General features: G+C 47.5%; 1 protein-coding gene and 1 long non-coding RNA gene across 2 annotated transcripts; both read left to right on the top strand.

Annotated features, from left to right (window-relative positions):
- Positions 1–3,497: 3,497 nt before the first annotated feature.
- Positions 3,498–4,422, top strand: LOC124658994. Its single transcript, XR_006989401.1, has 3 exons — positions 3,498–3,615; positions 3,907–4,168; positions 4,341–4,422. It is a non-coding gene; the product is annotated as an uncharacterized LOC124658994 (long non-coding RNA).
- A 227-nt stretch (positions 4,423–4,649) lies between these two features.
- On the top strand, positions 4,650–25,075 carry LOC124664357. The gene is made up of 10 exons (XM_047201896.1): positions 4,650–4,767; positions 5,331–5,543; positions 9,911–10,351; positions 11,278–11,658; positions 13,821–14,204; positions 20,841–21,230; positions 21,764–22,147; positions 22,739–23,107; positions 23,602–23,979; positions 25,019–25,075. Exons 1-10 carry the CDS (start codon positions 4,681–4,683, stop codon positions 25,073–25,075), a joined length of 3,084 nt encoding a protein of 1,027 aa, XP_047057852.1. The 5' UTR covers positions 4,650–4,680.
- The last annotated feature ends 249 nt before the right edge of the window (positions 25,076–25,324 follow it).

Below are 25,324 nucleotides of genomic sequence, written 5' to 3'. Positions count from 1 at the left end.
TTTGATTCATTTATGCTTGCACATGAGTTTAAGAGATCTAAGTATGATAGTTGTGTTTATATCAAGTTTGTTAATGGATCACCAATATACTTGCTCGTTATATGTTGATGATATGTTGATTGCTGCCAAGAGCAAGAAAGAGATCACTATTTTGAAAGCACAATTAAGTAGTGAGTTTGAGATGAAGGATCTTGGTGCTTGCTAAGAAAATACTAGGTATGGAAATTACAAGAGACGAGAAAATCTAGTGTGTTATTTCTTAGTCGAGCAAAATTACATTCGGAAAGTTCTTCATCGTTTTAATATGCATGATGCAAAGTCTGTTAGTACACCAATTGCTTCTCACTTCAAATTGTCGGCATTGCAATGTCCTAGTACCGATGAAGATATTGAGTACATGTCTCGAGTTCCATATTCTAGTGCTCGTTGGTTCCTTGATGTATGCCATGGTTTGTTCTCGTCCTGATTTATCCTATGCTATGAGTTTGGTCGATCGATATCTTGCTGATCCCGGAAAAGAACATTGGAGAGCTGTTCGGTGGATTTTCGGGTACCTTCGTGGCACATCGAAAGCTTGTTTGAAGTTTGGCAAGACCGGTGAGGGACTCGTTGGCTATGTGGATTCAGATTTTGTTGCCGATTTGGATAAGAGAAGATCCCTCACGAGGTTATGTGTTCACTCGTTGGTGGATGTCTTGTGAGTTGGAAGGCAACGTTACAATCTGTTGTTGCCCAATCTACGACCGAAGCAGAATATATAGCAATTAATGAAGCTGGCAAAGAGTCTCGTTTGGTTGAAAGGTTTGTATGCTGAGCTTTGTGGAGATGATTCTTGCATTAACTTGTTTTCTGACAGTCAAAGTGCAATATACCTTACTAAAGATCAAATGTTCCATGAGAGGACAAAGCACATTGATATCAAGTACCATTATATTCGCGACATTGTTGCTAAAGGTAAACTGAAGGTATGCAAGATAAGTACTCATGATAATCCTGCCGATATGATGACAAAGCCGGTTCCTGTTTCCAAGTTTGAGCTTTGCTCGAGCTTGGTTGGTATAACCTGTTTAGCCCAAGTGGCTGTTGGCGCCAGCAAGTGTTTTTCCTTTGTCTGTTCAGGAGATTGTTGAAGTTCATGCTACAAGATGGAATTTGTCTCAAGGTGGAGTTTGTTGTATTGTGATCCAAATTCATATACTAAACGGTATGGATCGTTGGCACCGCCTATATATACATCTTGTAAGCCGCCGGCTAGGGTTTATCAGATTATAAGATAACCCACGGCGTTTGTAAACACCTCCCGATATAGTGAAGTTTTGCTGGCTGGCGCCCGTGGTTTTTTCCCCTTCTGTGTTGGAAGGGGTTTTCCACGTTAAATCTTGTGTCCCCTGCGTGTGTTCTTGTTTCGTTTTTCGTTATTTGCTTGTCGCTTTTATAACAACTGAAGCATCCCCGGTGACGGAATCTGAATCGCCTCACACTCCTCGTCATCAAGTCATCAAGTCATCCAGAAGAAGGAGGTCCCAAAACCTCTTTTATCTCTAAGGCATGTTTCCACCATCAAGTCACCAACAAGTATGATTTCTTATACTTGTAAGGAAATTCTCGTCAGGGTTGATAATACATGGCCTTTGCAAGAAAAGAAAAGAAAACAGCCCCTGACCCACGATGCATAGCGCACAGACCGGTTTGCGTGCGGGGAAGCCTTGCGGAGCCGACAATGGTAGACGGTGGCCGGACTCACGGCGAGAGGACGGTGGACGTATCAAAAGCACATGCAAAACCAGGTGTAGCGGATCGCGTCGGAGCTGGCACTGCAGCTACCAGGCCTACTATTATTAAGGCCACGGGAGATAGAAATGTTTCTGTCTAGTACATGCTGAGACTGCGGTGCTGCGGACTTCGCCCGTACGTGTAGGTCGATCGATTTCAATGAGTATTGAAGACTATGGGACCGTGCACAGAACATGTTAGGTCACACAGTAAAGGGAAGACTTCGGGGGACGACTTGGGGAGTATATATGCACCAGGACACCGATCACGATAGGTTTCATCGCTCATATCAAAACACAGCCAATAACTTCTTCAGCTAGCCCGCCTGCTCCGCTCCACCGCTAACAGCAAGAGGTATGTACAAGTCGACGATTTCTAACCAAGTCATTTTGGTCTTGTTTTTGCTCTGCTGTCCAATTACTTTCCATAGATCTGCTGAAATCTCGGCCAGCATGTACGCGCGTAGCTCTGCAAAATCTAGATCGGGTTTCGTTTTGGTTTGGTTTGGTTTGCTTCGACTTGCCTTCCATTCCGACTAAGTTCAGCTCTTGCTTACGGCGCGAGGCGGCTCGGCCGGAGTTCTCGGCGCGAGGTGTGTTGTTGTGCGAGCGCTCTGCTGAGCCATCTCAATAAAAAAGAAGCAAGTTAGGGTCTACACTGTACACCCCGGAGTTCAGCCAGTAGAAGCACTAGCAACAAGGGAAAAAATACACAGGGAAAACAGAATTATATGCTTATTAGGGTCTGAAAAATGACATCCGATCCTAAACCGATTACTCAGATTCCACATGGCCGACATGGCTACCACCGCTCGCCGGAACATCAGTGGCCACGCCCCGCCCTACCGCAGCGGGTGGCGCCAACCACCAGATTTATAGGCGACCTCGCTCTGGACGGCTCGAATCGATGCCTCCGCTCATGGTCTCCTCCGTCGGCGATCACAGAGCCCCCACCTCCAGCGCGATCTCTCCCCTGGCCTACTCCACGATGCGTAGAGCTGCCGGAGAGCAGAGCCGCGCGGCTAGTTCCCACGGCCTGGGCGTCGGCGCGGATCATGGCCTCGGCGAGTGCCAGCCAGGATCTCCACGCGACGAGTTCTTGGTTTCACGCGCGGACCACGTCCCCCACGGATGTGCCACTGCTGCTTCCATCTGTGGTTCTGACGGCCTGCTCGCCATGGCCAACTGCTGCCCGGCAAGGCAAGGCACACACGCGCTATCTACAGCTGCCGTACGTGCATACGTATGTGTGTATCTAATATGTCAATAATTGGATAGTTCAACACCCAAGTGAAGTGCAGAAGGAGATTGTATCGTCAGTGAGAGTAGCCAGTTATCTTCTCTTTTCCCGGTACTAATAGGTAGTAGAGGGTGCCTATTTCAGGGATTCGAAGTCGAGGCCGGGTCGATTTCGCTAACCCCCTTTTTTTTCCAAATTTCAGAATGGACATTATTCTATCCTTTTCAGTGTAGTTCTCACCATTTTCATTCAAATGCAGGGTTTCTTTGATCAAATCACTGGATATCTCCATAAATAGTTCCAGTTTGCGCTCCATTGACCACCTGCAGGGCTCAGCCCAAATCTCCAATAGGCACGCAACTCCTTCCTTGTATGCTTAGTCTCATCGCTCATGAGCTGCACTAGATTTATGTAACTAATGTCGGAAACTGCGCGCTGTGTACTTAGGAGGACGAGGGAAACATGGAACATGACGTACTGGAGCGCATATTTGACGGAAGCATCGAACCAAGAGATGTAAAGTTATCAGCTCTAGAGAGCATCACTGAAAATTTCTCCGAAGAGCGAATAGTTGGCCATGGCGGATTTGGAACCGTTTACAAGGTAAACTCCACTTTTCACAGAAATTCTGGTTTAAACAACCTATATATCTCACGTAGTTGATCAAAACCTTTTTTTTTGTTCCGACAAAAGAGCAAATTTAAACTATTGGAAAAATGTTCCATTGGTAGATAAGCTTATCAAATTACCGCTATGTCTCTGTGATGCCAAGCAAAATACTTTGAGTGGTATATATGCTGCTAGGGCTATGTTTTAAGCATGCATGCCAAATTTTCTCACAAATAGTTGCATCGCACGTTCAAATATTTTCTAATGTGAACCAACTTTAAACAGGGTGTCCTAAAAAATGGAGAAGTTGCTGTGAAGAGGCTAAGGAACAACCATACAATAGATGAGAAGCTATTTCGCCGGGAGGTTAATAGTCTATTGAATGTAAACCATACGAATATTGTTCGGTTTCTTGGATTCTGTTCTAATACAGAACATAAAGCAATCAAATGTGAAGGATCAAACGAATACATCTATGCCGAGGATAGAGAAAGAATACTCTGTTTTGAGTACATCAACCACGGAAGTCTCGACAAGTATATTGCAGGTACACTCTTGAATGTGACAGGGTGATGGCGGCTCTTCTCTCTCCTTTTAACTTCGACTCTTCAGTAACAATTATATAAGGGACAGACTAACAATTATATCGTTTTCCTATGTCAAACAGTGCACAAGTAAATGTTGAAAGACCTTATACTTTTCTGCCTTTTATTCTGCAGATGAATTAAGAGGGCTTCAGTGGGACACTCGTTATCTCATAATAAAAGGGATATGCGATGGTCTGCAGTATCTTCATATGGAAAAGAATATTGTTCATATGGATTTGAAGCCGGCGAACATACTAATAGATCATAATATGGTAGCCAAAATAACTGACTTTGGTTTATCAAAGATTATGGAAAACTCACAAACCAATATTACTACCCCCTTTTTTACAATGTAAGTAATTTACCGCATGACAAATTCAATACCTTCCATACGGTCCATTTTCAATTTTCTATCATTAATATATTCTCATGCAGAGGATACACCGCTCCAGAATACCTAGAAAATGGGAAAATGTCAGTCAAGTCTGATGTTTATAGCCTTGGCATCATAATAATCGAACTAGTGACAGGACATAAGAGTATTCCCGATATTAAGAATGTAAGTTTTTTTTGGGATAATGTAATAATGTATGTGTGTTTTACATTGTAGATGGCCAGTTTTTACAGATTTAGCCAAATATTTTTTGTTGCATATCATTAGGACGTTTTGTATACCCCTTAAAAAGTACATGGCCCAATGAAAAAGTACATGGCCTCTTTCGGTTAAGGTGGGTAATATAGTCGAGTTTTGATGGATATTTAGCTTAATGAAATCCTTAGAATATCCCACATGAAACAATATTCTTGACGGCTGGTCAAGGCACCCAAGGTCCAAAATCTTGTTACTTTATTCATCTTGTGAACAGATCTGCCATGTGCCAAATTGCAGAACTAATATCGACTAACTTGGTATACTTCTACTTAATTTGCATTCCTGGCATTGGATGGCATATTAATTTTATTATTATCTATGGTGCTACAATTTAAAAGAGATCTTAACAAGTAAACTGATTATTGTTTCCGGAATCTAGCTGATATGGTATATTTACCTTATGCTTTATTGCCTATACAAATAGCAGGCATTAAATACCTTTTCACTCTATCAGCTATGTCAAATGGCAGGTACTTAGAAGGTGGAGGCACAGATTGCGTAAATCAGGGAAAGAAACACCGTTTAGATACCAGCAAATAACTAAACTCATCGAGATTGGGCTACTCTGCCAGGAAAGGGCCCCCTATAAGAGGCCTTTCATATCAGAAATAGTACGTAAGATCAATGATCTGGAAAGTACAGACATGCAAGTCAGCAATGTCAACGAATCTACGGTTGGCGAGGTAAGCTGAAGTGCTCCTCATAACTTTGGTTGTGGAAATACTTTAGGTGTCTCTAAGGCTCAGTCGACTTAGATTTAACTTATGTGTCAGTTGAATTACTTTAGCTTGTTTTAAAATGAATCTTCAAGCAGAAACAAAATCCAACACACACTACGGGAAAACTGCACGTTGCCGTGCGACAAATCGCACGGCAAAAGACCTTATTTGCCCGGCAAAGGGTTTGCCGTGCGAGGTCGCACGGCAATGACCGGCCAACAAAGGTTTCGACGGCAACGGCATCATTGCCGTGCGCATCGCCACTTCTGCACCGCAACGGCCTTTGCGTGCGTGCGCTGGGCTGCCGTGCGCCAGCAGCTTTGCCATGCGCGAGAACTCTGTCGTGCGGCCGTGGTCTTTGCCACCTTTGCCGTGCGTCATCCCTCTGCCGTGGCGCCACCTTTGCCGTGCGTCCTCAGCCCAAACGCACGGCAAAGACCCCTCCAGACACGCCCCCAGGAGCACAGCTGCCCCCCACGTGGCGCCTTTGCCGTGCGTGTGCACACGGCAAAGGAGCCGTGTGTTGCAAAGGCCCCAATTTTTTTTTCCATTTTTTTGCTGTTTTTCAATATTCCCTGCATTTCAAAAATAGTATTTCACAATATAGCATATACAGCATATATCTTCAACATATCATCACCAAACACATCAACAACACCACAAATACATCGAACGCACATAGTCCATGCATACAATCCATTACATAGAGTCCATAGAGTACATAGAGTCCATAGAATCCATTTCAAATAGCAATGTCCATTACAAGTGCATACAATCCATTAGAGCATCTCCACTCGTCCCCCCGACGAGGCCCCCGAGCGACGTTTTTTCCATCCGGACGGCGAAATTCGGCCCAGTCGCGCCCCCGGTTCCTCGTTTTCGTCCGGATTTGGCCCTTAATCCATCCGGCGAGCCCACGCCAACCCCGGCCCCCGGGCGCGCTCGGGGACTCCGGACGAAACGAAAGCGCGCGAAACGGCGTGTGGACCCGCGTAGTCGGCGACTGGAAAACCAAATCCTGTGATTTTCCCTCCAAATTTGCTTGCATTTCCCCATTCCCTCCAATTTGCTTGCATATCCCCATTCTCTCCCGCCGAAATCCCCCAATCTCCTCGTCTTCCAGCTCCAGTTCCTGGCGGCGTCTTCTCGGCCACCACCACTCTCCTCCTCGTCTTCTCGTCCACCACAATGCCGCCGAAGGCGCCGGCGAGGAAGATGCGGAAGAAGAAGACGAAGCCGCCGGGCATGTCGAACGCCGAGTGGGCGGCGGACGAGAAACGGCGCGACGTGGAAACAAGCGCCGGGCGGAGAGGGTGAAAAGAGCCGCCGCCAAGAGGTCGGCGGAGGCGGCCCAAGACGAACACTTGAGGTTAATCAGCATGGCCTATAGCGGCGGCGTGTTCCCCGGCCAATGGCCGACGCAAGGTACAACAAGTTCCCCGTCTTCCTTCTCGCCTTCGCCGTACTCGCCGTCGCCGACCGCCGTGTTCCAAGAGGGCGCCTACGTCCAACCGTCCAAGCCCACACCGTCGCCGCCCGAGCTTGACGTCGGCGTCGGCGGCGGCCTGTTCGAGGGCACCTCGCCGGCCCTGCGACGAGGGCCGCTCGCGTTCGGTGCGATGGCGGCGCCGAACGAAGAGGAGATCCACGAGATGATCACCTCCGGCTCCGCCGCCGCCGCTGCGAGCCCGGGGTTCTTCATGACCGCCGCCGCTGCGTGCCCGGGGTTCTTCACGCAAGAGGAGACGAGGGCGACGGCAGCTGTGGCGGCGCGCAAGGAGCATCGGGAGGATGTTGCCGACGGAAGCCAAGCCGTCGAAGAAGAAGGCGAGGAAGAAGAAGAGCCAACTGAAGCCGGCGCCAACCTCGTCGAAGGGGAAGAAGAAGAGGAAGAAGGACTCGCCACCTGCCGAACCGCGTATCAAATGGACGCCGAAGGAAGAGGAGTGCCTCGCCGAAGCTTGGATGACCGTGTCCACGAACGGCATAATCGGGGCCAATCGGTCGTTCGACACATACCGGTTTCGAGTGAGGCAGGCGTACGAGGAACGCAAGCTCGTCGATCCCTACTTCAACAAGACGAACATGAACGTGTACCGGGGAGACAAGGCAATGGCCACCCATTGGGGGATCATGCGGACGACGTGCAGCAAATGGCACGGCGTACGGGAGGAGATCGACAAACGGCCGATCAGCGGCCACGACATGGAGCAAAGGGTATGATCCGCCGGCCCTACACCACCGAGGTACATCGTCGTTAGCTGACCCGTATCGCCGTGCTCTTTTTTCCCCAGCTGCGCCGAGCTTTGGACATGTACACGGACGACACCGGCCTGCCGTTCAAGTTCCTCAACGTCTACGCCCGCCTCGAGAAGTGCGAGAAGTGGAAGGAAGTTCGCACGTCCCTCTCGAAAAGCAAGACCGAGCGAGTACAACCCCGACGCTCCGCCGGCTTGCGCGGCGGAAGGGCGCCCGAGCTCGGCCGGAAGAAGCGAGAAAGAGCTCAAACGGACGGACAATCCCGCCGACAGGATGCGGGCGTCGATCGACAAGTGCTGGGCCGACTTGAGATCGCACGCCGACGGGAGGAACGACAAGTTCGACGGCAGGTGGCGGGAGATGCTCGCCAACCAAGGCGCCCGGATCGCCCTCGCCGAAGACGACGGTGGCGGCGAAGAAGAGGAACACGGACTTGGCGTTCCTCATGGGCGGCGGCGACATGGAACCGATGGACGAGGAGACGAGGAATTGGTACCGGGGCCACCGCAACGACATCCTCCGAGCCACTACGTCGTCTCCGCCGGCTCCTACCTCGTCTACCTCACCATCTACCTCGTCGACCGCGGCTGCTTCGACGTCCACTGCCGCCGCTGCTTCATCGTCGCCCGCCGCAGCCGCTTCGGCCACGGCGTGTGAGGAAACTGGTCCGTCGGACACCGCCGTGCCGGCCGGGACTGCCGACGAGCCTGTCTCCGTGTAATTTCCCTCCGATCGCCGATCCGTGGCTGATCCTTTTGCTCCTTTTGCCGATCAACTGCCCGTACTTGTAGCGCGGGACGGCGATTTGTTTGAATTTAAACTCTATCCGCCGAACTCCGGGTGGACGACTGGAAATATGGTACTCCCCACGACTTAATTTCGTCCAATCCGGCGGTAGTTTCGTCCGGATTTGGGCGTGGGGAGCGCCAACGAGTGGGGATGCTCTTACAACAACGACAAATGCACGACGACGAGTTCATAGAATCGATGCCATCAACCTTGTCCTCCTCCATTGCTTCCCATGGCATCATCGTCATTGCCTTGTCCTCTTCCTACAACATTGATAGAATTAGCATTTGGGCGAAAGTGTGGTGGAAGGTGTAATGGTGCAAAAGTTGCTCCCCGGTGTGACCTTCCTCACATTTGGGCGATAGCACCTAGCAGATTTTCCGAAGCGCAGATTGCTCCCGAAACGCTGATATATGTGGGGGGATGAACATGGAGAGTAATTTTGTATTGCACATTATCTTAAGTAACACTAATAAATAGTCATCAAAAATTAAAACTAATTTAAAAAATAAATATAAGTATTAGATGAAATAAAATAGAAAGAAAAACAAATAAAATGTCTGTTGGCGCACGACAAAGAAAGGAACACACGGCAAAGGCATCTTTGCCGTGCAACCTGTCTGCTCGCACGGCAAAGGGTGCGCCACGGCAACGCCTAGAGCCTTTGCCGTGCAGTATTTCTTTGCCGTGCGATGTGTAGGGACTTTGCCGTCGAAGTTTCTTTGCCGTGCGCTTTTTTGGGACTTTGCCGTGTAAGGATTCGTTGTCGTGCGCTACTTGGGACTTTGCCGTGCAAGAATTCATTTCCGTGCGCTACTTTCAGACCTTGCCGTGCATGCTGCTTGCTGTCTTTGCCGTGCAACGGCCCACGGCAATGATAGGCTGCACGGCAATGCCGTTTTTCCTGTAGTGATATGACCACGTGACTGAGATATAAGCTACGTCTCAGCTAGTTGAAACTTAGCAATTTCGAATACTTTATTGGTTCCTCCTTCGTTAGATACCATTGTTGAGGCTTGCTCCATTACAATTCCTTCCCCAAACTCAATTAGTAATTAGCCAATTAATTAATTACTTATGACCCCCTCCTCAGCCCACATACAAATCGAGTATATCCACGTATGGGTATACCGTATACCGTATAGCCGGCAACCCAAGACAGTCCAGCGTGTGAACAAACGCCCAAATACTCGCATGTTTGTCCGCCCTTATTGTAAACAGAGCTCATTAATTCTAGGGAAAGTATATCTCACTGTTGGAACTCATGTTGTTTTGTCTTGCAGATAATCCCCTATTTGGAAGATGACATGCTTGGGATTGAGCCGCTAGAGCTACGTTTTCCTTTTGAGCTCAACAATCAGACGTCATGCTTACTTGAGCTAACAAACGAGACAAATGCTTTTATTGCTTTCAGCATCCAAACGATGAGCCCCCTACCATACTGCATACAACCAAAGAAGGGTATTGTTTCTCCACGATCGAATTATATTGTCAACATAACATTGCAACCACTAGACGAGGCACCACAATATAGGCAGTACGCTGGCGATTTCATCGTGCGAAGCACCAAAGTAAATAAGAGTCTTCTAAGTGAGGATATAACTGAAGATATATTCAATAGAGAGGAGGGTAAATTGGTTGATGAAGTTAATCTGACAGTTACATATAAGGCTGAAGTACCCCAAGTGGAATCCAGTGTGGCGCCAACAGAGGCAAAATCCGAGGTAAGTATAATGACTTAATTAAACCAGCAAAGAGTTTAATTACCTTCCTTAGTAGAAGCTACGATTGTTTTAGAACTTAGATCTAGTGGACTGGGGTGTAAATAAACGTGCAAAGTAAACAAATTAACAGTTCCGCAAAATATGTGCCAATTTGGTTTTTGGTTGGACAATAGTGTAATTCTCGTTTTGGTTTCCTTGATTTGACAATGTCATCTATGCGTTTTATGAAATTGTAAATGTAGATAAATTAAATTTATCAATGGACAGTACAAATATGTGTCACCTTTGTTTTCTGACTAACAACATAATCTTGAACGTTGTTTATTTGATTCGATTATGCCATGTGTGAGTTCTATGCTCATTTCTATGCAAACCATGATCCACATCTCTAGCAGAAGTGTGCCTATTTCATTATCACACCTACTTCCCCATTCAAATGGTTGACATCATCTATCTTGTTATGGCTGTTGACTGGTGTCAAAGGAAAAAAAATGTCCTGCTGTGTTAACGGTATATAGTCCCACTTTTGTCCATGATTTTTACTCTAGTTTGAAAAGAACCAGGGATGTACTCGCTCGATTCCTCAATTTCAAAACAGACTTGTTTTCACAAATTGCACTTCAACAAAAAAAGATACAAGGGGCGGGGACCCTATCGGATAGGATACTTGTTACTTCTGGAGAACTGCATGTTATTGAGTTACTCCTATATATTAATAACTACCATTGGAAATATTTTAGTATAGTGGTACTGACAATAATACGTAATGGGAAATTATCTCAAAAAAGTGAAATGGGCTATAGTTGAAATAAAAAAATGAAAGGTCGAATTATACATTTAATCATAGATACCAGTTAAACTGCAAGTTAATGTTCTCTAATTGAATGTTTCCAGTAGGCTGATTCATCCATGGCTATGTTCTGCAGATAAGTGCATCTACGTCAGATGAAGTAATCCGGTTTGATCCCCCCGAACTATGCTTTCCCATCGTGCCAGATAAAACTGTTTTGTCCTCAATTAAAATAATCAACACTACAGAATCCTATGTTAGTTTCGCCATATGTCGTCTCGCAGGAAAAGAACCCGCCAGACTTTACCACTTCAACAAAACCAAATCAGTCCTGCCACCACGGTCCACAGAATGCCTCGCAGTAAGAAGTTATAAAAGAGAAGGTGCAGTAAAAAAGATACAGTACAATGAGGAATTCGATGTCGGTTACGCCACTGTGGCTGAAGATATCAAAGCCTGCGACCTTGATACTAATGATTACACTCAGTGGAAGAAGTTGCACATCGTTGAAAAGAAGGTAAGTCCACTGTTTTTCTTTTAAGAAATTTCAGAAATTAGAGTGACTGGCATTTTTCATCCATTCCGTCTTCATCTCTAGAGTCTTTTCCTTTTTGCCGAGCAAGGGCGGGGAGTTTCGACGTTGCATTTTTGCATTATTAATAAAAGAAGCAAAAAAAAAAATTGTCAAGTTTATCAGGGAAAATCGGGTGAAACCCCAAACGAAATGCTCAGTAATAGGGCTAGAGCAGATTATCTACCGAACCAAGGCAACAAACGCAACTTAAACGAAGTTTGTCAAGTTTTTTTTTTCCTCAAAAAAAGTAGGCAGCACGATGACCACCACCACTTCATCGTCATCACCCAGCACGTTCAACGACAGCCGTCGTCACTTGGGGCAGAGTCTATCTCCTGCAAGCCAGACCCATCGCCGCTCTGCCACTATCAGGGACACACTGGTGCCAACCTCCGCACCGATGCGTAGATCCGCCGCCTGGAACGTCAGATCCTCCGCCATCCACGGCGGGCGGCCCACAGCACCCCGTTCGCCAATCACCAGCTTAGTCTTGGGCCGCCGCCCCAGAGCCGTACCAATCGACCTGGAGAAGCCCCAACTCGCATAGTCCCGACCAGCCCGACTGCCGCCTGACATACAAGCTTCGCCCGTGGTTCAATGGTGGAGGTCGGAGGCATATCCAGTACAAAACTTTCTTGAATCAATTCACCCTTTGCTTTCCCAAGAATTCTTGCGAAAATTATGTGCTTGCCGAATGCCGATCGAGCATGCTGTATTTGTACATTTGTTACAAGGGAAATCAACTTGATTAAGTGGATGGAATTTTTAAAACACGCATGATGGCGATGTTTCAATCCATGTAAGACCATGTACTATGTGTGCAAAAAGCGGTTCAAAGAGGTGTATGATGCGGTTCCACACGTAGCAGAGCATCGATTCATGTTGTCAGACAAAAAAAGCGACGCAAAATATTGGTTCGGTTCCAAGCGGCTCCATCTCACAAACAAGGAAAGAAGCAGCCAATCACATGCATACTTTAGAGGAAACAAACAAGAAAAGGCTGAACTTTCTGCACAAAACAGGCCCCACTTTACGTGCACAAGCGGCTCAATACATAGCAGGGAATTCAGCCCGATTCCAAATTCTGACAACATTTGTCTTGAATCGAACACACATTGTACATGGTCTAAGACCATCTCTACCAGATCCTGTAAAAGTGGTTAAACTCGTAAGATAACTGAATTTTACGGTTTTAGTCAAAAATCGTTTAACCCTTAAATATTTTTACACGCACGCTCGCGAACCCTTGTATCTGAAGTTTCCGAGACAAAACTCCGCAAAATTAAAAGGGCCCTGCATCCCAGGCAAACACTAGCGGTTAGGAAATTTCACTTTCGCGCCAACACCTTCAGCCAATAGACTTGCCGGAGTCCGATCAAATTTCTGCGAACCTCAACTTAATTTGGCCATGGATGGATAGCAATCTACCGCAAGATGCCGAAATCGGACAGTGCTAGCCGGAATTGGCCGCCGCACATCCGGATCGGGTTGGATTCAGGCGGAGCAGGCTGGCCTCGACCTCCACCTGGTTGTGGAGAAGGGCGGTACGGCGAGCGAGCGAGACGGCGTAGGGGCGGCGCACGAGGCTGGGGCAGGGGCGGGGCGGCGCCCGGCTTGGCTCGGTGCTACGGTGAAGAAGAGGCAGAACAAGGAGAAAAAAAGGTCAACTAAATATATTTCTATTACTTAGGCGTCCCACCCCGTTATTTAAGAGTCGGTTTTACAGTATATGTTCTGCCAGAACCAATTTGTCACCTTAAAATACGTTTACAACAGCCTTTATACATTGTTTTACAGTTTTTTTTATGGGATTTGCTAGAGATGCTCTTAGTTTGGGTGTTATTGCTCTCGAAGAATAGCCATATCTCAACTGAGATACAGATCTCACCTCTTTCTTTTCTTGATTACCTAATCTAGGTGGCAAAAAAAGTACAATACCATCTCATTGGGACTAGTACTCCCCTAATATACTACTATTGTCGATGTCACCGCATCCCACTTGTGTCAAACATGACCAATTTATTTTTGTAGAAGAACAAATAATGTTCTCTGATTGTTTTATTCTCTGTATCAGATTAATCTACATTTTCTTCCATTTTCTGTAGATAAACTCTTGTACCTCAAACGAGCTGATCCAGTTTGAACCACCTGAGCTAAGATTCCCTTGCCTGAACAAGACTTCACTCTCCTGGGTTAATATAGTGAACAATACAGATTGCCACATTGGCTACAGTACATGGAAATATAAAACCAATGTTGCGTTCTACGCCATAGAACAAAAAAGAGGAATTCTGCCACCACGGTCCACTCAAAGAATGGTTGTACAAAGGGTACCCAAGGAAAAGAAAGAAGAAGAAGAAGAATCAGAATCATCATCGGAAGAAGTTTTTGTGTGGAACATGATTGTGTCAGAAGGTGTTGAAGCTAGCAGCCTCACTGATTACTACAGGAAGGGAGAAAGTAAGGAGTTGCCCTTAGTTTGTAAGAAGGTGAGTTCCCTAATTAAGCAATGCATTATTTTTCGTCATCTTTTACTTGGTTACTTTGCGTCCCCTATGTAAAATTAAAATCTAACTACCTGGAACCATGAGGTTTTTAGATAATGGGAATATATTAATATTGAAAGATACCAATTACACCCAGCCTCTGCAACAACACCCCCCCCCCCTAATGGCAGTACGGATGCACACAGTCAAAAAAGAGTAATGAAAACTAAAAAATAAAAGACCCGCTATAGCCTTCTAGACCTAGCAACATCAATACAACCATGACCGTAACAACACCTAAAATACAGACTCTCCAAAAGCGACGCCTCCAAGGGGAACAGTGCACCAGCGTCGTCATCGCCCGACCAAAGGTCTTAGGTTTTCACCCTGAAGATAGTCTCAACTCTCAAAACAATGCCTCCAACAAGACATTGCCAGACACAACCAGTTAATGCCAAACCTTGGGTTTTCACCCTGAGAGGTAAGACTCTGAACTTCCCATGTGATGTCGCCCCCACATACATATCACTACTGCAGAGCCCGTAACGCCAAGCAAGTCCCTCAGCATCACCGAAACTCTAACCTCCTTTAACCAGTCCACCAATCCGGCTTTCATGATATTCCTTCTTCTGACTTCACCATGGATGAAAAAGTCACCTGATGTCAACACAGAATAGAGCTTCACGCCGCTCCCTCCAGAACCAAACGGTCGGAATAAAAACATGGGTGCGCGCGACCGAATACCACCCGATCCAGCAAACTGCAGGCAAAAGATGCACTGTTCCATTCGCCAGCGGAGCTTTCCGGAACTCATCTCTCCAACCAGATCAAAGAAAACGGACCTCCAAAAGATCTTCATCCTCGCATGCGAGAAACCCGAGGACTGCCACAAAAAACAAGCAAGATCAGCAGCCCCCACGCGGCCCATCCCTCTTGTCAGATCACCAAGGAAGAGGACATCGACGCGGATTGTGCGTACCGCCGCCGACAGGGGCGGAGGCCGCCATCGTCTCACCGAATCCTCCATGGCTACTGACTGAGAGCCTCAGGCCCCGGCCAAGTAGCCGTGCCGCCCGGCTTCCTCCACCGGCGCTACATCACCTCCCATGGAACGCCGCCGCGGAAACCATCTTCTCCCCCTAGTCGATTCGATGGGGAGGGTGCCGCCACCACTGCCAGAGCCAGGCCGGGACCGGGGCCATGGCCGGGACCGAGGCACGGGGGCCAGGGCTGAGGCCAGTGCCGGGGTCGGGGTCGGGGCCGCGGCCTCACCTGCGCCGACCATGTGCTCGCTGGCCCCATGCCCGCCGGGCCTCACCTGCATCGGAGCCCACGCCCGCCCTCTCCATCTCACCAGCGCCATTCACGTGCTCTCCGGCCAGAGCTCGCCCGCGCTGTTGTCGATCCGTGGATGGAGAGCAGGAACAGAGCATGGCGGTGGTTGATCTTGCTGATGGAGCGTCGAGGGGGGGGGGGGGAGGATCTTGCTGATAGATCTGTCTCGGTTGTAATATCTTCCTCCGGCACTCAACACTGACAGTGGGACCCGTTGTCATCAGATTACTTGTTAACGTCAAAACTGGCAAATCAGTGCACGTTGGAACGAATTCGCGCAATTCCGATGGTTTTTTGCAATGTTACCAAATAGTGGAACTTTCCGTCGTAATGTGGTGATTTTTTTTGAAATTAATTCCAGCATTGTAGCAAGAGCGCTTGGGATGGTCGCATTTACATGCTAGATAAGGAGACTATAGGCTACAGGACGAAAACAACGAGCAAGCGGTAGAACGCATTGGGAGCCTTAGTGGCTGATTTAGAGCCATTGGGCGAATGTGTCGAGCTAGTAGGTCTAAGAGCATTTTCAACCGCGTTTCTTAAAGAGTTTTCCAATTTGAGGGTTGTATTTTTTTCGTGTTGTATTTGGGAGACGTCGCTCGTCAGCCGCGTCCTCCAAACACTAGTAGAAACGAGGGCTTTTGTTTTTTTGCTCCAAAGAGCTTTTGCACCGGATTTGGCACGAACCGGTGCTAAAGGGGTCATTAGCACCGGTTCGTGTGGTCTGGACGTCCAGGGGGCATTAGCACCGGTTCGTGCGGGATCTTTAGCACCGGGTGCTAAATGTTTTTCTGCTCCCCACGCACCTCCACCCCCCCCCCCCCGTGGTTCTCCTTTTTTAACACTGTAAAATAGAAAAAAATGATAGAAAATTCAAAAAATAAAATCTTTTGAGATTCCTGTATGTTACGCAACCTACTATTAGGGAAAATTAACAAATTTTAATTTCATTTTTTTTTTGCAAAAAAAGTTTGAAAAATGGTAAAACCGCATTAACTTTTGCAGATGACGTCGGAAAAAACGTATAATATATCAAAATCATCGTGGGAAGCAGGAAGATTTTAGTTTTTTTCTAGAAATTTAGGATTTTATATATTTTTATTTTTAAAAATTAAAATTAATAATTGCATCCTGCATAAAAATTATTATTAATTTTAGCAAATTATAAGTTTTTCAAATTGTCAGGTTTTAGGTTTGGCAAAAAATTAAAAATTATACAAATTATAAAGTTAATGTTTATTTATTTATTCAAGATTATTATTATATCATTACTTTTGTTTATTAAAAGAATTATTTGAAATTCAAACAATACAGAAATATGACATCGACCGATATGTTAATAGGATTCATATGATACTAGTATCACATACATGTGCGCGAAGCACTTGGATACGGGATGGAAAGGAACTTGGAAGTTAAGCGTGGTAGTGCTATAGTAGTGGGAGGATGGGTGACCGAGCGGGAAGTCGGAGCACGAGTAAGTAATTAGACTGGAGATAAGGGTAGTTAGAGACTAAACTTGTGAAATAACTAAAATATTAGAAATTCTGAAAAAAGAAAAAAAGGAGTGAAAAATAATTCGAAAAAATTACGGTAGCGGGGTTCTACCGCGGCAGCGTTTTGGGACATTTTCCTGCGCGGGTTCGCAACTGAACCGGTGCAAAAGAGGGGGCCTTTTGCACCGAATGCTTTGCACCGGTTGGGCATCCGGTGCATATGGCCCTTACCAACCGGTGCAAAAGCACCATTTTCCACTAGTGAAATAAAATTTCAGATTTTTAAATTTAAGCGAAAACAACTGAATTCATTCAAACTTGCTATATATTACATAAATTTAAACTAAACCCTAATCTAGTAGTACTTGCGGCGGTCAGAGACGTCGTAGTACCGGTTGAAGTTGTACATGTCATCGACGACGACGTCCTGCTTGCCGCGCTTGTCGAGCTCGTCGACGGGCTCGTCCTTCACCGCGCCGCTTGGTCCAGCCTCGCCGTCGTCGGTGAGGTTGACGAGTGGCTTCCCGGTGTCGCGGATGGACATTGCGATCGCCAAGTCGAGATCGCCCCTCCAGGCGTCCTTGTCTTTCGGCGAAGCCGCGAACGCCACGTGCAGCCCTGGATAGTCGTCGGGGTCGTCGCTGCTACCGATGAGGCGCTGCTGGCGCTCGTACTCCGCTAGCTGCGCGGCCTTCGCGTCTTCCTCGTCGTCCTACTCCTCCTTCACCTCCGGCTTCGGGATGAGGAGGGCTCCGCCGGCGTGGCTGTGCTGTTGCCGCCGTGCCTCCGATTGACGGGAGACGTCGCGTACTCCGGCTCGGCCATCACCTCCCGCTTCGGCACGGGGTAGGGTGTGGCGCGGGACGACGAAGATGCCAATCATACCGGCCCCAACGAAGAAGAGTTCGAGGAGGACGAGTACGTCCTCCTCGGCTACCAGCGTGCTACGGGTGAAGAAGATGGTGGCGGCGACGACAACATCTCCGGTCTTGGAGCGCCATTCTCGGATGCCCTCGATGACGTGTTCCAGTGGCGCGCCGAGAACGCCCCATAAATGGAGGCGCCCTCCTTGTTCCGGATGTTCTGCCGGCCGATGAGGCCGGTGGTGTTGTACATCTCGGCGCCGCATCTGCGCTCGAAAGTAGTCCGCCCACCACGTGTCGTTGCCGGTGGGCGCCCAGTGCTGGATCGACTCGCTCCTTGTCTGTGAGGCGAGCCCGCCGAGTCCTGATTGTGTCCCTCCAGCGCTCTGTGCCCTGCGGCGGCGGCGGTACACCGATGCTATTGACGGCCATCCTCTACCCGCCGCTGGTTGGCAGCTGCATGTCCAGTGGCCCAGGATATCCCACGCGGTACAGCGCCCACGCCTCCGCCATGGTGAAGCTGTCATGGCCGAAGCTGTTCGCCGCGCCGCTCTTGCGGGACGGCGACAACATTGGAGCTTGGAGCGGCGAGGTAGGAGGAGATTGAAGCGGCGAGAGATTGGGAGCGGCGAGAGTTTGGAGCGACGAGATTGGAACGGGGAAGAAAGGAGGGCCGCTCTTATTAGAGCGGCGGCAGGCAAAGCGGCAGTGGGGTGTTGGCCGCAATAAACGTCGGCACGGAACATGGCCATGCACGACGAGACGCGTCACTGCGTCACCTAGAAAACTGGCTGCCATTAACATCGCTTGACCAGAGGTAGGCGACGGGGTTTTAGGTTTTCGTGCCGCTGACTCATCGGTCCTCCACTCCCCGCCTCGCATTTCATTGTGTTCGGCGTGCCTGAAGCATTCCATGTGGAACGGGAACTGACTCGGGACACCGGGCACCGTATTAGGGCATCTCCAGCGGCGCGACGCATTTTAATGTCCGCGAGCGTCCGTTTGCGTCGCGCTGCGGACGCAAAAATGACCGTTTTTGTCCGCGTGTCCGTTTGTGTCTGGGGTTGCTCCAGCGGGGCGACGCATTTTTTTCTCCTTTTTCCCTCTTCTCCATTTAAACATAGTTTCAAATATAACATGTTGAAACATGATTTTACACAAACTAACACATAGTTTGGAACATGGTTTACACAAACTAACACATAGTTTGAACCATGGTCGACACAGATATAATTTTTTTTTAAAAGAAGCCAGTTGTGTTTATTTCCATATGTTCGCTGCCAAGAAAGAACATTCGAGGGCACACCCAATCACCCAAACTTGAAAATCCAGCGGGAGGAGATGGTGCCCTTGTTGGTTCTACCGATGAGGCGAACATCCGTAAACCTCGACTATCGGCTTCGTCTCGGCCCGTAGCCGATTCGCCGCAAAGAAAGAACACTCGACGTTCTAACTATCGGTGTCGGAGCCGGAGTCGTCGGTGTGGTAGTGCCTGCGGCAGCCTGTGTCGTCGAACACCTTGACGATCATCTCGCCGTCCCCCTCGTAGAGGAAGGTGAGCTGGCAGCCGGGCTCGAGGTCACGGGCGAACATGTCCCACCCCGTGTGCAGGTACATCTTGCCCTGCCTATCGAACAGGACCTCCACGGTCCAGCGTCAGAAGTTGCAGCTGGCCTCCCGTAGCTGCAACTGCGCCGACTCGACGCCGTCGACGAACTCGGCGAACTTGTCCGATAGCCGCTTGATGGCGAGTGGGTCGTCGTCGATGCGGAGGAGGAACTCGAAACAGCGCTCCTCCTGCGAGGACGAGGAGGGCGCAGGCGACGGCGAGCGTGGGGCCGTAGCTTCTCCACCACGGCGGCCCCTGCCCTAGCCACAGGGGCGCCCAGGGCTGCGGCCTCGACCGCCTCGCCGGCCACAAGGACCGGCCATGGACTTCCTCGCGGGCTTGGCTGCGTCGCAGGAACACCTAGGCGGCGCTACGGTCGAGCTTTGTGGCGGCTAGGGTTTCTTTGGAGGAGTGGATGAGGAAGATGAACGCGCGCCCCCTTTATATAGGCCGGCGGCATGCGGTGGCCGCGGGACGCGTGACGTCGCCATTAACGTGGTTGGCGAAGGTGGGCGGCCGCTCGGCAGCCGATGCATCGTCGCCATTAACGTGGCGCAGAGTGCTGAAGCGACGCATCGACGCAGCGGCGCAGTCGCTGGCGCGTTTGAGAAGACGCATCGACGCAGGATCGCTGCCAGGCGGGCCCGACGAAACGTCCGCCAGACGCGAGCGGACGTTTCCGGACGTCCGCAGAGACGCATCCGGGGCGCATATTTGGGCCAGGTTTTGCGTCTCCGCGGACGGCCCGGTCACTTTGCGTCGCCCCACTGGAAGTGATGCCAGACGCATTTCCGGTCACGGCGGACGAAAATGGTCGTTGAGCGTCCGTTTGCGTCGCGCCGCTGGACATGCTCTTAGGCCAGGTCGGATGAAAAGAGGCTTTGGGGACGAGCTGGAAACGAAAATTTGTCGAATGTCCTAAATAGCTTTGGGGCCGCTTTGGAAAACGCGGCTAGAGATGCTCTAAAAGCCACGTCGATGCGGCATGCCGTTCGTCGATGCGTGACAGGCGGCAAAGTCCATCTTTCTGACCTGGCTCGGCATGGCGCGGCTGCGGCTGAGTGCTGGCGTTTCTGTTTTAGATTGTGTAGAAAATCAAGCCGAGCGGTTTGCAGTCGATAGATGTGCCTTTTTTGGGGCTAGCCTTTTCTGGTACGGATACACACGGGCTGCACTCTTTCAAGCCAAACAGCTTTGAGTTTTTCTTTCTCTCTACTACGTGCTGGCATAACACGTAGGTGTCCGCCACTGAGTAGAAACGAACTTAACTATGGGGTTGTCTTCATTTGCATCATTTTTTCGGCGGCTTATTTAAAGTTGTGTTCATTTTTTGCAGATAAGCGCCCCGTGGACCTCAGACGAGCTGATCCGATTGGACCATCCTGAGCTCCGCTTCACCTTTTCGCACAAAAAGACAGCGTTGTCCTCAGTTAACATGGTCAACGTCACAGACTATTATGTCGGTTTTCGTCTATTTAATGGTGATACAAATGCGCTTTATTATGAGCCAAATCCTGAAGTAGGAATTTTGGCACCACGGTCGGCTCAAAGAGTCCTCGTATCAAGGCCGATAGATCAAAAGGAACCAGAAGAAGATATACAGTACAACGATAAGTTCATTATGTGGAATGGCATTGTCTCTGAAGGTGTCAGAGCCAGCGACCTAGATTGCTTCATGTGTAAGAAGAAGGAGCAGAGTAACGAGTTGCCCATAATTCTTAATAAGGTATATAAGTTTTCAAATTACAGTAGGCATTAGTAATACTTTTATTGCCCCTTGTCTTTGACCTCCCCTACCACCTAAAAGTGAGATCTACTGCAATGGATTATTGGAATCTTCCACGTGATGAGGACTGCACAAACTTTTAAATACTTGCAACAGTTGAATTATTTTCTGTCATGAGAACGAAAACTGGCTTTCTTCAGATAAGGAGATAAACTATCCAACGTGGTTCTAGGTTGAAACCAGATTTGATAAGAAAAAGGTCAACAGCTAACTTCGCCATCTCGTTTCTACTTCCTACTGGCTACATAAGAAGAAGTGGAAATAATTCCAAAAATATCAGCATAGCAAAATCCTAAATGTTATCATTCATTTTGTTGAAAATGAATTAATCATAAATGAGCATGCGGAAGTCCCCACTTTTATAATCGATGATAAATTTATCCTAGTTACAAATGAGCTGAAGATGTACTTTACACTGAAAGACGCCTTTTTCTTTTGTCTCAACTAATCTACATCTGTATTCTTCTCTGTAGGTAACGTCATCTACCTCAGTTGAGCTGATCAAGCTTGAACCCCCTGAAGTTTGCTTCCCCTTCTTGCCAAGCAAACGTCTGTTATCTTCAGTTAAGATAGTCAACATTACAGATTATCACATTGGTTTCAATACAGCTGTGGAGGAAACAAATGTGGCATCGTACATCACAGAGCCAAAATGTGGAGTCCTGCGACCATGGTCAACACAAGAACTGGTGGTATCGAGAGTATCCAAGGATGAGACACCCGAACTAGTAGACATGCAGTGCGCAGATAAATACTTTGTGTGGAGCGGCTTTGTGACTGAAGATGTCAACGCAAACGATCTCATAACATGGATGCCCATAACCGAGAGAAAGGAGTTTCCCATAGTTTTCGCAAAGGTAAGATACATAATTTTCAACGCATCGGTGTTAAGTGTTATGTACTCTTAAGCCCCACAACCCTGAAAGTAAGATCTAAAGCATGCCAAAATAACAATTGATCACATCTGTTTTTTCGAAATTAAGATGGCAATGGAAACATGTCTTTGTGAATCGTTGGAGCTTCGATCTTGTACCTTTATACTACTATCTTGTTAGTGATGTTATAGCTTTTACGACTCAATGAATGCTCATTTTAAAATATTTGTTAATGGCTACCCTTGCAATCTTGGTTTAAGCTACAGCATTTCTTAGAAATTTTCAATGAACGAGACTTTTTACAATAGTGCAAGTATTTCATTTTTCCTAGAGTGAATTGCACATTACACCAGAATTTACCCATACTTTTCCAGAGTTTCATATTTTTAGCTTACAGGCTTGAATTTGACCAGCAAGTCTCTCAAACACCTAAACTAGATCTCTCAACAGTTCCAGACCACTCCAAAAAGTTTTGGGTGCTGATTTCCGAGATCGATAAGAAAAATATTAAACATTCTCTGCCTGGATGTTTCTGTTGCACCATCTAATCGACAACTATGTTCCCTTTTGCAGGAAAGTTCAAATGAGTTGATTCAGTTTGATCCTCCCGAGCTGTGCCTTCCCCTGTTGCTAAACCAGAGAGTGTTGTCCTCAGCTAAGATAGTCAATATTACGGATCAGTATATTGACTTCAGAATATGCACCAAGAAAAGCAACTCAGCAAGGTACTATGCAAATCCATCGGAAGGAATTTTGCCACCACTATCCACACAACTACTCTTGGTAACAAGGATAGCAGAGGAAAAGGAACTAGAAGACACTCGGTGCACAGACAAGTTTTTGGTGTGGAACGTCATTGTGACTGAAGATTTCAAGGCCAGTAATGTTATTGATAACATGTCTGAGACAAAGTGTACGGAGCTTCCCATTGTCCTTACAAAGGTTAGTTCTATGTATGTATGAATGCATCTTACCCTTTCGTTTTTCTTCCCAGCTACTTTTAAAGATCTCCAACAATTTCCTCAGGTGCTGATCCCCGTACATTTTACGTTTGTTTCTGCTACTGAGATCCTTGTGGTTAAACGGGAACACTGCAACTTACATAAAGTAATAAAAGCCACATGCATCGATTGATTACCTCCCCTTTCGAAAAAAGTTATTTTGATTACCTCCCCTTTCAAAAATATGAATTGTGATAAGCAAAAATAGAACACTAGTAGATACATGAAGAAGAAGAGCCCTGTATATCTGGGAAGAATACCGAACCAAATGTGCTGCCAATGAGTAGCATAGGCTTAGTTTTGACCATATTTAGTGCAAATCTAGGTACTTACATATACACCTGTTATGATAAATAAATGATCAAATGCACGTTGTGTTCTCTAATTGCATGGTTTTCCTATCCAGTTAATACGTGCTATGTTTATTTTCACCAGACAAGTTCATCTACCTCAGAACAGCTGATCCAGTTGGATCCACCGGAACTTCACTTGCCATTTTTGCCAAACAAGAAGGTATTGTCCTCAATTAAGATAGAGAACCTTACAGATTACAATGTTGGCTTCAATACATATAGCAGGCCAACAAATGCGGCATGGTACCACACCGAGCCACCGAGAGGAATCCTGCCACCACGGTCCACACGAAAACTTATGGTAACAAGGGAGGAGAAGGAAGATGCATTAGAAGATCAGCATTTCAATGACATGTACTTTGTGTGGAAAAGCATTGTATCTGAAGGAGTCAAAGACAGCGATCTTAGTGATTACATGGCTGACCAAGAGAGCCTGGAGCTGCCCATTATTCTTGACAAGGTTAGTAGACTATTCTTCTTGAGAAAAAAATCCCATATTATGTACTCCGATTTGTTATAAAAAAAACCCATAGATTCCACCTTGGCTTTTCTCAAGCTTTTAAATTTTAAAAATAATTTTATTTGTGAACCACTAAACTTTAAGAAATTATCAAAAAATTGGTAAAAATATATTGTTAAACATGATTAAATTTTGGTCAAATGCAAACCCGTACCAGAGAAAATGAAAAAAAGAATATGAAAACAGTTGTTCATAGCCATAGCAACCATATTACAACAACTGTTCCCATCCCTATGAGAATTCTGCTCTTGCAATCAACACCTCGTAGCTAGCTGTGAAAAAATGTTCGCAACAATAAAAAGGTGCATATAACTTCGAAGTCATCAGGATAACTTGACATACAAAACACACAAACTTGCAACAGAAGAATAAATGTTTAATATTATGTCGGGGCTTCGGTTCCGGATGGAACACGGGTAACTCGGCGAGACCCTTGAGGTTATCAGACCACATGAGGCTAGAAGTAACGCTCCAAGCTCAACATGGATATGGCGACGCCGGAGCAGCACTGAAACGGCACGACAAAGTGAGACGCTGAGTTACCCAGGTTCATGGCCCTCGTTGTGAGAAAAAACCCCTACGTCCTGCCTTGAAGTGGTATTGATCTTGCTCCGAGAGGATCATGGTGTTACAAGGTGGTGGAGGAGTTCTTCCTCAGATCTAGATGTGATCTGCTCTAGGTAGAAGACGACGTTATATAAAGAGCATCTAAAGCAGATCGGAAGGGAGTCAGGGACCCCCCTCTACTGGGGGAGCCGTCGCTCCTTTTATAGTGGCGCTAGCCCTCCTCTCCAAGGAAACTTCGTAGTGGGGTAACTTGGTAGATAAGCCCAAGGAGGAGGACAGCTCATCCTAAGAAAACCCACAGCTATTCAACAGACTAGGTCCACCGGGAGAGGACGTCGACACTCTGCTGTACTGGCAACGTCCATCCCGAGCCTTTAGGGAAATGAGGCAACAACCAGTTCACTTCATGCAGGCAAACTTGGACCTCTTATCTTATGGGTATGTCATGGCTGGCGTCACCGCTCCTTAGCTTCATCCCTACGCGACTGACCCGCGAAGGTATCTAGAATGACATCTTATGTGGTTCCTCCCGCGGAGGAATGCTCCACGAGGCCTTCAGGTAGCCTGGAAACGGCTAAGTCGTCCTAGACCCTCGCCAGGGGTCCCTCGCGAGGTGCCTCCCCCTCGAGGAAACCTACTATTTCTCAGAGAGGGACTCCTTGCCTTCTGTTCTTGGGCCGCCGTGAGGGCCTAGCAGCAGGTGTAACACCGACGGTAG

Source organism: Lolium rigidum, chromosome 6 (assembly GCF_022539505.1).
Source record: "Lolium rigidum isolate FL_2022 chromosome 6, APGP_CSIRO_Lrig_0.1, whole genome shotgun sequence".
NCBI classification, from domain to species: Eukaryota; Viridiplantae; Streptophyta; class Magnoliopsida; order Poales; family Poaceae; genus Lolium; species Lolium rigidum.
This window is presented reverse-complemented; position numbering and strand designations above follow the sequence as displayed.

Excerpts from the sequence above, each read along its gene's own strand:
- LOC124664357 (XM_047201896.1), top strand. The coding sequence starts at position 4,681 with ATGTCAGTCAAGTCTGATGTTTATAGCCTTGGCATCATAATAATCGAA. Across the intron at positions 14,205-20,840 it reads TGCCCTTAGTTTGTAAGAAG|ATAAGCGCCCCGTGGACCTC; the intron begins GTGAGTTCCCTA and ends CATTTTTTGCAG. Across the intron at positions 21,231-21,763 it reads TGCCCATAATTCTTAATAAG|GTAACGTCATCTACCTCAGT; the intron begins GTATATAAGTTT and ends TCTTCTCTGTAG.